Source organism: Sander vitreus, chromosome 9, assembly GCF_031162955.1.
Source record: "Sander vitreus isolate 19-12246 chromosome 9, sanVit1, whole genome shotgun sequence".
Taxonomy (NCBI): Eukaryota; Metazoa; Chordata; class Actinopteri; order Perciformes; family Percidae; genus Sander; species Sander vitreus.
In genome coordinates, this window is record NC_135863.1 from 15,636,687 (window position 1) to 15,651,622 (window position 14,936).

Genomic DNA, 14,936 nt, shown 5'->3' on the forward strand with positions numbered 1-14,936 from the left:
GCCAAAAAGATTAGAATTGTGTCGATGTCCCAATATTTATGGACCTGACTGTACATTTAGCTCATTATCAGATCAAAATCTCAGTGGTGCTAACAATGACAATGCTAACATGCTGATGTTAAGCAGGTATAATGTTTATCATTGTCATGCAGTTTTTTTTGTGTGAGCGTGCCAACAGTCGCTATTCAACAGTAAACGCAAAGGACGCTAATGAGAATGTCAGTAATTTTGCAGGTATTTGGTCGAGGGACGAGGTACCGAGACTGTCAGACTGGTGTTCAGTGAATAACCTGTCACAGAACACCACAAAAACCAAGGAAGTGATACTGGACTTCAGGAAGAAAAGCAACACAGATAACATAAAAGACTCTATACCCATCCTGGCCATCACCTCTTTGAACTATTGCCCTCTGGGAGGCGTTATAGACGCCAAAACACGCACCTCCAGATTCAGGGACAGTTTTTTCCCACAAGCAATTTGCACATTAAATAGGAAAAAACAATAAGCACTTTCATCCACTCATGCACTTTATGTAACAATGTGCAATAGAAGTAAATGTATTACTATTTTACTAAATTATTTCACTATTTTACTATTTACTCTAGTTTGAATCCTTTTACCATCTTCACATTCTCTGCTCTGTTTTTAGTTTAATGTGTGTGTTTTTATGTTTGCACCAAAGAGCAGCACTTTTAATTTCGTTGTATGTACCTACAATGACAATAAAGTCAATTCTGATTCTGACAAACCAAAGTATTGGACACATTAAAATTTTGACCAGATGGTGATGCTAGATAAAAAAGTCAGGGGATCACAAAAGTTATTACAATTCATCCTGAGGGGGGGTAAGATTCTATGTACCAAATTCCATGGCGATCCATCCAATAGTTTCGACATTTTATTAATGGTGGCGCAAGGGCAAAAGTCAGAGGATCACCAAAGTCAGTAGGAGTCATCCTCTAGTGAACATAAATTTCTGTACTAAATTTCATGGCAATCCATCAAACAGCTGCTAAGCTATTTCAGTCTGCACCAAAGTGGTGGGCCGACAGAGCGACATTTCCATCTATAAAGCTGTGCTGCTAGCACTAACTTAAGCCCTATTATATGGGATAAGTGAAGTCTGTATTTTACTCAAATCTACTGACATTATCCCACAGATATGCTGTCACAGCTTCACTGACAATTATTTTATCATAATAAAATCTCTGAATAAATGTGTGCATCCACTTCTGCTTTGTCCTCATTGCCTTTGCCATTGTGCAGTCCACTGTCAGCCCCCCTCCGATGCAGATTGTTAGTGGCATGAACATATGTGCTGTGTCTCACTGGGCTCTTCTGCCTCCTTGATCTATTAAACATCATGGTTGGCCACAGAGACTCTCTGCCAACATTTTAGTATCTGACTGCAGTAGCTACTCATCTGTTTCAGCCTGAAATATCATCTTACTTGTTATGTTAAATGTATGAGTGGACAACATATTAATGTGATTGGTTGGATAATAGTAATAGTTTGCTAGCTGTCCACTTAAAAAGGAGAGTTTTCTTCACAAAGTGCATCTAAGGTGAGTTTCAAAAAGAACATATGTGGCCGCTTTTGGAATAAAACATTCATCTGATAGCAAAGCTTGATGTATGTCTGTAAATACGGTGAGTGTGAAGTCATATTGCTACACCACAGAGTTATAAAACATGAAGGCTACACTTTATGTGGATGGTTCTGTTCTTTTCACAATCACACTTATTTTGTTCTCCCCCAGCTTCCTAATGAAACACTTCTTCTCATACAGACCATGACATCAAAGCTGTACAGTTTGGAAGATGAATGGCTCTCTTGCCGGTCTCTGGTTTCCCCTGATAGCATTCTTTCAAAGCACAGAATCACCACTTCCTTTTGGTCCACCGAGGCAGACAGGGATAAACTGACAATTGAGAATGCCAACATAAAACATGACCTTTTGCATAGGATCTGAGAATAAAAACCTACCTTCTACAGCACACCCAGACTGTGGACACGCCTGTTGGACACCAAGGTGCTGAGCTATACAGAATAGCAGATTGTCTATCATTTACGGCGAGGAACGTGATGTTCACTTCACAGAGTGACTTTCAAACTAGTGACAGTGACGCCAGAGAAGCAAAGCATGTATAAAAGCTTTGCTTCTGTGGTGGTGCAGAGGAATTATCTGGAATAACTGGCTCTATACAATCATGTGTTTTGTGGATGCACGATAACAATGTTCTCATATGAATTGAAGTTTGCAGATGGCAAAACAAATAGCTTTTCAAATATGTGCAGCATTCTGCCCAAGCTAACATAAATATTTATATCATGCATAATGGCTGAGGCAGACTGATTTAATTAAATGTATGAGTGTCACTGCCTGTGGAGGCACAGCAAAGATACAAATGACTGCATTAGGAAATGCCCCAATCTTTCTTAGGTCTTGGCTTACAGCTACACATCCAATACCTGTAATATTATTACACTGTATTGAAATGAATACAGTCAAGAAAATAAGAGTCTGATGCGTACATCAAATGTGAGGGCTATTAAAGCCACCCTAGAAGAGATATGTTTAGACCTGTAACAACTTTGTTCATATGAGAAAGTTTTCACAATAACGAAGGTTTTACAGATCAATGTTGCCCAGCTTTTGTGTGTATTTCTCCATCCAAATGAATGGCTCAGAAAGCTTTCAAGTTTAGAAGATGGCAGGTATTTAAAAGTCCCATGGCATGAAAATTTCACTTTATGAGGTTTTTTAACATTAATATGAGTTCCCCCAGTCTGCCTATGGTCCCCCAGTGGCTAGAAATGGCGATAGGTGTAAACCAAGCTCTGGGTATCCTGCTCCGCCTTTGAGAAAATGAAAGCTCAGATGGGCCGATCTGGAATCTCCTCCTTATGACGTCATAAGGAGGAAGGTTACCTCCCCTTTCTCTGCTTTGCCCACCCAGAGAATTTGAGAGAGAGAAAGAGAGAGACATCATGGCTTGCAAAAATCAAAGTGGTAGTTGGTCAAGGCCACACCCCCACCCTCCAACTTGCCCCCCTCTCTCCTCCTCAATAGCATTTAAAGATACAGACACATAAATGACACATCCTAAGTAAAGCTCATTGTGGGACTGGCTCTAGTGGCTGTAATTCTGCACCAAGGCTGAATTTCAGGAAAGAGACTTCAGATACAGTATTAGTGGACCACTAAGGCTTATATAAAAGCATTCAAAAAACAGCATGTCATAGGACCTTTAAAGAAATTAAAACCAGTCTGAAAATGGCTTAGTGTTTTTTGGTTGCCATAAAAATAGTATAAATAAATATTGTTTTTCGCATGCATTTGAGTAAGGCTTTACAACCTGGCTTGCACATTCCACTTGGGTTAAGAAAGTTATCTGTTTGTCTGAAATGCAAAGGGAAAACTTCTAAAAGTGTGTTAATTTTAAACAAGAATCCATTTATGAAAATGCTTATTCATGCAGTATCATTATTCTCCATTGAAAGAGGATGAAAACAAGCCAGGAACAGAATTTGGAGCTCCAGGTCATATGGTGCAGTCTTTATCATGTGTTCACTGAATCCAGCCTTTAGGAGGGTGAGACAGTCTTTGAAAGTAATTGGATAACAAAACCATTTTTCTTTTTTTTTCTCAAAACCTCATCTTTTCTCCGCAAACAGCATGTGAGGGTTCCTGTGTGAGATTCTCAAGCTGCCTGTCTCTCCTGGCTCAGCTCTGTTCCACTGGATGAGTCAGTTTTTAATTGATGTGTTCTCTAAGGCATTGCCTGTACAATCTTTGCCCGTCCTTGTGCTCTTTAGGGAAATCACAAATTGCAGTGCAAATCCATCACAAAGCAGTCACTTCAAGCACTTGGAAGAACCTGTCCTCAGAACTGCTCCAAGGTACTTGAGCGAAAAATATGACAACTTTGACGACTGCAGTTAATTTTGACGTGCATAAAAACTACACTATTGTGTGTAGCTAACATCAGATCCAATCCACTCTGATGTGTGCACTTTGGTCTTTTGGCTGTTGGGTAGAAATCGAAGAGTACTGTAAATGAAGGGGGAAATGCTATTGTCACTACCTTCCATTCCTCAAATGTCTAGGTTAAAGGCCCGCATGAGGAGATCCAGGTCACCAATATTTGCAGCCTGGAAGAGTTCGGGCTGGTCCATCATGGATAAAGCTATCCTCAGAGCAGCCCAGATGTTTCCAGACATGACCTGGTGGGACTGCTGCCGACTCCGGCTTTTCCTCTGGAGGCTTAATGCAGTCAGAAAGTTACTGGCCGCCTCTCTGGAGAAGAAACAATAATAGGAATCAGTTTGGTTTAGGGCATGCTGTGTGGTTTGGGGAGCGTGCAAGGGTTGATCCCACTCAGGCCCTGCACACCCAAACAGGTGATTTCACTTGTTAGGACTGGTAGGACCTTGTTAGGACCAGCATTTACAGTCAGCGCATGCTCATGGGGGAGAAGTAAAGCTGTGCAAAATTTTTAAAAGTGCTGGCTGAGGGAGTGGAGAACCGAAAAGATTGAAAGTCCAAACCAGAGGAACTATTGGAACTTTTCAGCTGCTTGGCACAATCTACTTTTATCCCATCTCCTCTGAAGTTAGGAGACAGAAAAAATACATCTTTCTATAAACTATGTGAACTTACTGTCCCGTGAAGTGACATAATGGTGCCTTCCTTGTTAGCTAAATGGTTACAGCCCATGCCATGAAACTGCAACGTCCCAAATTCAATTCCAGCCGTAGGACCTTTGTTTGACATTAAGATCTCAAGAATGTGCTGTGTATGGCTGTCTTGGTGTGTGGGTGTTACATTGTACATATTTACTTTTAATAGTATCTCCATCATTTTATTGTAATTTTTATTCTTTATTTATGTTCTTGACTATTGCAATACTTGCCTACTGCCTTTATTTTTAATTCCATTTTAATATGTTTATTATTATTGTATGGACCAAAAACCAAGGCAAATACCTTGTAAGTAAAAACAAACTAAGCTTATTTTGATTCTGGCCAGCTAGCTCAGAAAGCTATTGGGACTGACCATACAACTATGGGACTGACTAAGACTTGCATGTTTCCAACTGGCTAGCGTGTTAGCTTAGCAGAGGCAGTAGTTCACCACTAGTCCTGTAAATAGTCCCTCCGTCCGTCCCCAAGCTTCTAGCACTGCCTATTACATGGGGATGTAGGCTATATGAACTTCACTGTGCCTCTTTCTGGTGTGACCGGGCAAGACAATATGAGTGTGTAGCCTACAAACTGTGTTTAATTGACATCTCCCTGATTAAGTTGTTAGTTTTTTTGCACATTAGCTGGGTCAAATTACACCTGTAGCCAAAAGGCGATATGGTAATTTTTAACATGAGTACGGACCCAGTTTTTTTGTTCAGCGTGACTATAGCGAACTGCTAGTTTGGAGAATATTATAGATCCATGACGAAACTGACAGAAGGGCGGGAAAAAGTCACAATTACAATATCATTAGATTATCAAAGGGCATGCATTTTGGACATTTTGCTAACAAGTGGGTTGCATCCCCTCTCGTATGCCTACTGCCTGTAGAAGAGGTCTAATTAGCCAGAATATTGACAACACCTGTGGGGGGCGTACAGAACCTTAATGTATGCTGGTGATCTCATGCATGTGTGTAATTTGCCCAGAATGATATACACTGTTACTGGAAAGACATTGCTGTTACATTTGTTCAATGGTGTTAACTAAATTAGGTTCACTTTTATTTTATTGGGATGAAGGCAGACATGTCAGAGAAATATTGAACCTGGGCAGTTAAACTCTACAGGTTAGGTGAGTCCTAATCATGGTTTTATGCATACAATGTGATGTGACATGTCATAGGCCTGACCGTATTGGGATATATTGCAAATGCAGCAACACCTGTTAAGCTAATTAGCGTTACTTCAGTGTAAACTTACAACACACTCTTCCAAAAGGCTGTCAGCTGTCAGTACTCCACTTGACCTTGGCTTCACTCATTTGCTAACTAAACTTTGGCTGTGAAAAGTGGTAAATGGCTGCATTCTGGAGTAAACCATCTAAACTACATCAAACTACATCTAGACTGTATATAAAAAGGAGCAAACATTAACACTCATAGTTAGGCTACATTTTGACAGGAGGAGCTGGGTATCGAATCGCCAGCTCTGTGATGATTAACGTTAGTGGACGACCCTCTGTCCCCTGAGTCACGGTTGTCCCACTTGTTACTGTTATATAATTTTATAAGCTATCTACTAAATACTACTGTCATTGCTTCCATATGTTTTCATGGGTAAGCTGACCTCTCCGTTTCAGGAGAGTTTGTGAAGGAACAATCATGTTTGTGTCGCAACAGACACCAGTCATTAGCCAATTGTTAGCCTCAACCCTCACTTCAACCCAGACACTGAGGGTTATTTTCTTGTCCTTGCTGTCTCCAGGGTAGAAACAACTCTTCCATGAGGATTAATTATTCTCCCTTTAGATGCTGAGGGTCACTGCTTCTCTTCACCAAGCTAAGTATTTGCCGTTTGTTGTGCTAACATGCTAAATTATATCTTCTGTGCAGTTGGCTGGCTAGTTGTATTGCTCGGACCTGGCTAGCTATGTCTTGGCCTCTGTTGACTACTGCTGCCCTGTAGGCTACCGCTTTGTTTGTTTGTACCGCATGTGTATTGTTTTTGGAAGCTTGTTTTCTTTTGGATGTTGTCTGGCAGGTGCATTGTGAGTCTAATGTTATTGATTTAGGTAGCTGAATATGAATACTCAGGTTTGGGTAGCCTATTATGTTATGGGCTGAATTGTTTTTTGCTTCATATTTACTTTTAGGTTTTTGCCATTTCACACAATTATGCTTCTGTAATATTGGCTTTTGTCACACACAAAATGAACATTTTCTTTTTCACACTTTTATAATCAGCCAATCATTTGAGAAATGCTTCACTAAAAAGCAATTGCTGTTACACTTAACATTAAGTTTATATCATATATGTAGGCTGCTATATTTACTGTTATTCATCTGCTCATCACACTACTAAAACTACTAAAAATCACAAATGTTGGACAAATTTTGAATTAGAGCTGCAACCATTTTAATAATTGGTTAATTGTTTCAGTCATTGTCCAAAGAAAAATACCAAACATTCTCTGGTTGCAGCCTCTTTAATGTGAGGATTTAATGCTAATTATTATATTTAATGTTTAAAAGAACTCTGAATAATGACCATGCTGTGGATAATTCTAACAAGGATTTTTCACTATTTTCTGACATTGTCTAGACCCAATGATTACCTACTTGCTTAATTGAGAAAATAATAGGCAGATTAATCGATAATCGCAGCCCTAATAGGTGGGTTGCTGAGTTTAAGGTATATTTATCCTTACTTCGCTACATGTATATTCTCTTCAATAGCTGGAAGTACCATTTGGATTTTTCTCCATGGGTGCTAATTAGAGATGTTCTGAAACCGGTATCGGAATCGCCTCCGATACTGCCTAAAACACTGGTATCAGTATCGGGAAGTACTGGAGTTTATGCACCGATCCGATACCACATAATAAAGCCCTAAAGAAAAGCTACGTTAAAGTAGTTTATTTAAGTTCTTTTTCCGTTATGACTGACTGTCAAACTGGATAATACAAGAAAGTTCTGGCATTCATTGTTCATGTTTGTTCATGTTTCACAAAAAGTTTAACCTGAGCCAGGCCGTACAACAAATATCACATTCATACAGGGATAGTAGTATACAACTGTTAAAACATAATAAAATATATGACACACTGGTATCGGATTAGTACTTGGTATCGGCCGGCAAGTTCAGGTATCAGAATCGGTATCGGGAAGCAAAAACTGGTATCAGACCATCTCAAGTGCCAATGAATTCTACTCCACTGCGTCAAACAAGTGTAGGAGCTCTGTCCCACTCTCCTATAGCCCCAGGTCACTCACCTGTGTGCCCCCAGGTTAATACAGCTGATGCCCAGGTTGTAGCGGGACCTGATAAAACCTGGTTGCAGCTCGAGGGCTCGCGTGTAAGCCTCCACAGCTTCCTTACTCCGGTCCCCGTTGGCCAGTGTGGCCCCCAGGCGGTTCCACAACAAGTAGTCCTGGATGGGGGGCGAGTAGTGGTGTTGGTTGAGGGATAAGCAATGTCAGAGGGTGACGATGAAAGATTTGTTTTTAGTGAAGTTCACTGGGATGTGTGTTAGATATGTGGCTTGAATATATAATATGGATGTATTTAAAGTAGCTACGAGGAACTTTTAAATGTTTCTGAAACATATATTCTCCATCTGATGATCATAAATTACCTGTAACAGCAAACAAGACTAACAGTGTAAAGAAAGCTAATTTTATATAGTTTTTATTAATGCCTTTGCCTGGGTCTGATTTCCGCGAAGTCACAAAATGATTTACAGAAGGCAGACCGGCTCTACACTCACACAGTCTGATAGGTCACTGACTTCGGTCCAACATCGGAAAAGCCTGTTATTGTATCCAGCCAGGTAAAAGGTTGCAGGGGATTTCTTTATGTTGGCCTAATTGTATTTTCATTTTATTTTAGAAGTCAATGCTGATACTGGGGCAGGGCAATCAGACAAAAAGGAAATTAAACAAAGAACAACTAAAAGCTAAACGGAGAGTGACAGATGACGAAAACCAGAGTCAACTTGGTCGGGCTTTTAACAGATGGAGATTATTATGGGATTGTAAAGGATTCAGAACCGACCCTGAATTGGCTTTCTTCCTCCCAGACAGGTATGTAATGTGTCTATTTCATTCATAAAATAACTTTACAATGCGAGATGTGGTTGTATGCCAGTAATCTACATGAAATTACATCCCCCTTCCATTTAGCGCCCAGTTTTTATTTCTTTTCACTCCATGTTTGTGTTAGTCTACTATTTTCTTTTTGTCCCCCTGTACTTGTGTAAAGCGTCCTTGGGTTTCATGAAAGGCGCTATATAAATCTAAGTTATTACGTTGGTTGCTACAACAAACTCTTGCTAATGCTTTGGGTCGTGACACAGTGATACCCGGTTTAACTTACGATACAGCCAAAGTAGGCTAAGTTACTGTATGCAACAATTGAAATGCAACAGTGCATTGGTACCATATTCTCTTATTGTAAATTAATGATTTTCTATCTGAGCAAAACATTCATCTCAACTATATGACCTCCCGGTAATGCTAACTCACTAATACAGTGGGTAATAACGTTACATGCTTTCCTCCAGTGGACATTACGTATTTTTTGCTGCATTGGGCACATTATTTTTGCCTTTATTTTTGTAACTATCCCTAGATAATGGTAGATTTGTGTATCTAGTATAGTATTTATTCACGTATAAAGGTTTAACGTGGATATACTGTTTTGCAGCTATGCAAAAGGAAAAGATCCTTACGACAGCAGTTGTGCTAAAGACACTACCACTTTTGTCCTAAGGGGCCGCTAGACAAACTGAAAGTTCCTCGTAGCCACTTCAATTAGTAAACACACTGGCGAACTCCTTCGAGCCTGAAAAACTCATCTCCAACATTATCTTGAAGTCTATAATGCTTTCCACCTCTAAAAGACCTGATCAACAGCAGACAGTGTGTTTACCAGAATCAATAAAATAGAGCTGAATAATCTTTGCTGCTATACAACACTTAGCCTTGTATATGCAGAGACAGCATGACAAAGCAGTGTTAGAGACATCATTCTGTTTTTTATGTTTAATTTTTTATGCACAAAGGACATAGCTCCCTGCTATGACATAACCTAACAAAGGTATTTTAAGGAGGGCTGAGTTACATCACACAGGGTGTCCATGCCGTTGTTTCCCACCTGCAGGTACACAGGCACATACAGAGGTCATGGTCTGCTACAGTATAGGGGTCCTTCATCTTTGGCTAAGCCGAGCAGCGGTATATTATTATCTCTTTGTGTTCAGAGCTATTTTTTTCCAGCAGAGGAGCAGAAATTACCAAGTCAAATGGGGAGGTTGGATTTACCAGTGAGTAATATTCTTGCCGGCCTGGGACATGATTTGCATGAAAAAGACGCAGAGATTGAGATAAAGATTGTTGTTGTAATGTACTGAGCTATCCAGGTGCCCTGTTTGTTTGTTTGTTTGTTTGTTTGTTTGTGTGTGTGTGTGTGTGTGTTCATTCTTAGGCAATGACTGTTTCTCAGAGGCCAAATCAGTTTAGTGTCCAACAGACCAACCGTAGGAGGTAGCTAGTATTATGCTTATTATTGCAAATATTATCGTGCTTTTAGAAAGTAAAACAAAATGCAACAGCCATTAATATCTCAAAAAGTAAATTTTAGCTAGCATGCTGACCCTCCAATATTATAAAAGTAACAGATTATCACAAATCCTGTATTTTCAACCAGTTGTGATGCAATTACTTCACTTCGCATACTTAAAGTTTGACGTTTTTGGCACTTTTTCTACGCTTTAAAATAAAAAAAATAGAAATAAAGCGACAAACTTAAATGACAACAAAACTCAGAAAAGCTTTTATCGGGTGAAGAACCGTATTTGGTAACTTAATCAAACATTTAAACTAGTGTTTTCGTGCCTCTCCGTGAGGTCGTATGAACACGTTGATTTCACATTGACGTCACAGTCAACCAATCTGACCAATCAGGAGTTGCCCGGCGCCTTCTAAACATCAGTGACGTTCATGATTTTGGAAATTAAAGAAATACGCTCCTGCCTACGCACACTTCTACAATCACAACTTCGAAACCAACCATGGCAAGTTGATGAAACTCACACATTATCTGGTTGAATAGTTGTATTACATGTTGAGATAGGTGTTGTTTGTGTAGGATTTCTATAAATTAGTAAAACCTGTGGCTTGAAAAATGTTGAAACCATATTTGATTATACATTCACGTAAGACTAGTGCGAGTGACAGTGAGTCTATTTTTAGACATACGTCCGATATGTCTAGTAAGCCTACCTTTTTGTTTTTTGTTTTACAAATAATGCATTATAACGTAGGATAATAGTACTTTATAGTATTGTATGTAGTAGTATTGTAGTAGCATTGTATGTTGCCACAGGTTTGTATAACATTTTATAGTGATCCAGTGCACTTAAAGTTTTAGTTCACAAATCACTCAAACTGGGCTTGATATTGACTCAAAAACGTAAGCTTTTCTTTTGCAGCAGCTGTCTCCTCGGCTCTTTTTTTAAGGTCAAACGTGGTTTGCAGGGTCTGCCTGGTCCACCTGTGCCTCAATGCTGAGCGCAACTGCTTCATAGAGTAACATGAAGCGCTTGTCTAAGTGACTGGACTCGACATGTGTAAGACATTTTTTTTTTCCTACATGTTACTAAATTATAATTTTAAATGTTAATTTTTAGGTTTTTATGAACGTTGACACGTGAAGAAAGAAAATGGAGAACATTTTTTTCCTAAATAAATATTTTTGTTGAAAAGTCATGTCCTGCAATAACACTCTAGAGTATTTCAATGAGTGCCCTATAAAGGGTTTATGAAAACATACATCTCTTTGATATATGGAGGTCTAATACATTAACATCCATTTGTGAATACATTCACAATGTACCATGGAAAATATAAAAAAAATATTTTTGCAAGTTTGCCGTTTGTCATTTAATGTAATAAGCGTTACAAGTATTTTGTGCATTTAGTGCAAATAGCTCATGTACAGTAATTGTTTGGCATAATCATTGCCAAAATCTCACAATGCTGTGTCGTTTTGGAGAAAAGTGTGTTGCAGTACAACTGAGTACAATTGTCATAGTTTCTGTTTTGAATTATTATTGCAACAACAAAAAAATCACAAACATAGGGCATTTTGCCAAAGATATTATGAAACTTTGCATGACTCCCTGTAATGTAGCAACGTATCAACAGCCACCAGCTAGGGAACGCAAACGAACCAGCATCCTTGGAGTCCAATCCGGCAAAAATAAGCAGTAACAATTTTGTAAAATGAATTGGCTGTGAATATATGAATAAGCCTCTGATTAACCATTAAGTGTTTCCTGAAAGGTGCAGAGTTTACATCATTGGCATAATAGCGTGCCAGCTGGAGTCAACCAGCTGTCAGACATGTTGTCTCTGCAAGGAAACTAGTGCATCCCATGTGTTCACCAACTACAGCTTACAGTCAGCTAGTCAGCTCTTTGCCAGTGAGTCCTCAGCACATGCTGAATGGCAGAAGAATACTCAAAAATGGACAACTCAAAATCTCAGAAAATATTTGGCATGGCTGGATACCACTAGGTATGTTGTGGGGTGAACTGACCCTTTTAAGAATGTGGTGATTTTTGTTGTTTTACCATGTATTTCTCAATATGTCAGCACACTGTATGTGTGTTCCTTTAGGGATGACAAAAAGGGAACAAATTAGAATTAAATATTTTTGATTTAAGATGCAGATTTGCACTTTTTTGCCTTTTAACGTTTACAAATCAAGTAATTTGCACTTTTTTCTTACATGGTTCCTTCCACTGAGGCTCAAATCGACCAATGATACTATGTCTGCTTGCAGAGCATCTCTCAGTGTTTGTACAGCTTCACTCTGTCTAATCTGCATGTTTCCGTGTGTGTGTCCATCCTACCTCGGGCCGCACGGACAGGGCCGTATTGAAGGCCTCTACAGCTTTGTTGAACTCTCCGCTGAGGTTGTAGAGCACCCCAAGGCCCGTCTGCAAATCTGGGTCGACGCTGTCAGAGTTGTGCTGAACTGCTTCCAGAAAGAGCTCCTTGACCTCAGGCAGGAAGCTGTGGACACACACACACACACACACACACACACACACACACACACACACACACACACACACACACACACACACACACAGCTAAGGATTAATGTGACTTAAGGCTGCTGAGTAAGCTCTCTTTAGATGGCAGAACTATGATGTGCAATGTAGTGCATGTCAACTTTTATTCAGTGTAAGAAAACTAAAGTGGGAGAGATTGACAGGGGGGTAAATGAGAGATAAAGTAAGGGAAGAAGAAAAGGGGAAATTAAAGGGAAAAAATGCAGAGAGAGTTGAGTAAAAGGACTAGTTCCGTTTTATTTGTGTTTATTGGTTTAGTTTATGTAAATCAAGTCCTCTGTGTTGGCAGAAAACATAGTTTAGTGTAGTGTTTGGAGGCCTTGTATTTTAATTTTTTTTTAAACTTTTTTAAGTAGTTATTGAAATTAATAACTAATGAAATATTTTTTTGTTTTGTTTTTCTTTTATGTTGATTGGTAAGTTAGTTTATTTGCAATAGACCTCCATACCTTACAACAATATGAATTTCTACCCTCCAATACAACCCATAAGAGCGTTTCATAAATCAGTGCCTCTAGTGGTGGCAGAAAATAAGACCCACTGCAGCGTTTTCCGTCCTCATATCTAAACCAGAGAATGTAACAGTCGCGGAAATAAGGGGAGAGAGATATGGGGAACACTGTGGTCCTGGTTGGTAGCTCCCAGGGCCGACCATGGCCACCCCGCGACGGTCTCCTCCCCTCAGCTGTGTCTTTGGCAGCTCAAGTTGAGTGTCTATGCTTGTGACTGTTTTTCTCTATTCTACCTAAATCTCCGACGTGATATCATGACTTCGCGTAAACATACACGCCACTTCCAAATGCCGTTGATAAACATGCTAAAAAGCGAGTATGCATCTTGATAACACACCAATAATGGCATACAAATTGGCGTGTCATACATATGCCACTTCATGAGATCAGTCTGAAATCTCTGTAGTTTTGAGTTAGTTAGTTAGTTTCACTCCTGTGTTCCTGTTTGGACTTTTAGATATCTGCCTTATTTTACTGTGTATTATATATTATACATTATTATTATTGTATTATATATAATGTATTGCTTTCAGGGATATTGGTGCTGTGTTAAGTTACTATTAATGCAAACTGAATCTTTCCTGCTGTTGCTGCTTCACATTAAAAGCTTTCTATTGGCAAAGCAGCAGAACGCTTTATTTTGAAGAAGTTATAGGAAGTGCAATGTGTTTGTCACTTCATGTCATGTGTCAGTTTTCCACTAGGCCAGTCATAACAAAGGGAGGGAGGGTAAAGGAAAGTAGGAGAAGAGAGATAAAAAGAGGGGGAGAACTGCAAAGAGTGTAAAGAGTGAGGGATGGAGTAAGAAGCAGAAATGAAAAGGATGATATTTCATGTATTTGAGCATAGACCACAGTAATTGTACCTGTATCTCCTCACAGTAACTAGGGGATTAATGATTTGATAAAGTGCTGCTTTACTTTGGGAAACTTATATCTAACAGCCTAATTTTTTCTGGCTCAAGATAACAAAGAGTGGTTTGGCAAGATGGATACATGTAGCTCCATATAGCCTATGCCGCCTTGCCAGTGAAATAACACCAATACCAGCTGTGGTTCAGAGACCTTGAAACAAGTTTTTGCTCTTCCTGATAGAGTAATAGCAGTTTAAGTAAAAACAAATGGCCAGTAAAGATCTTGTTTTTGAGTGTGCAACATGCAGCATATGATACATGTGCATATGTTTGTCAGCTACTCAGTGACTCTGAACTGTTAATTCAGTAATTTCAGTAATGTCAGTAATTGACGTTGCAAAAAAAAAAAAAAAAAAAGATGATTTTTCTTGCAAAATGTGTGATAAAGAGGCTAAAAATACAGCTGACTGCTCTATTCTTTGTTTTCATCAGAGCTAAAGTATTGTCTAAATACTCCACCTTTCGTGTCTGTCCACGTTGGGAGCAGTAGACATCCTGCGTTGGGAGTTTGGGGATCCCATCAGGTGGGTCTTGCCCTTCAGCAGGTGCTTGTACTTTGGATTGTGTCGCAGCCAGCAGAGCAGGGCCTCGCAGGCATCATTTCGCATACCGGTGTTGGTCAGGCTCACAGCCAGAGCCATGAGGGCTGGAAGGTTGTTTGGGTGGAGCTCCAAACAC

At 39.5% G+C, this 14,936-nt stretch overlaps 1 protein-coding gene across 1 annotated transcript in view; it reads right to left on the minus strand.

Annotated features, from left to right (window-relative positions):
• Positions 1-4,100: 4,100 nt before the first annotated feature.
• The window catches only part of pex5la (peroxisomal biogenesis factor 5-like a), a 112,761-nt gene continuing 101,925 nt past the window's right edge, over positions 4,101-14,936 (minus strand). The window contains exons 14-17 of the mRNA XM_078259921.1: positions 14,718-14,936; positions 12,609-12,771; positions 7,966-8,123; positions 4,101-4,302 (exon numbers count right to left, since the gene is read on the minus strand). Coding sequence (XP_078116047.1) covers positions 4,101-4,302; positions 7,966-8,123; positions 12,609-12,771; positions 14,718-14,936 — 742 coding nt within the window. The remainder of the gene's footprint in view (positions 4,303-7,965; positions 8,124-12,608; positions 12,772-14,717) is intronic.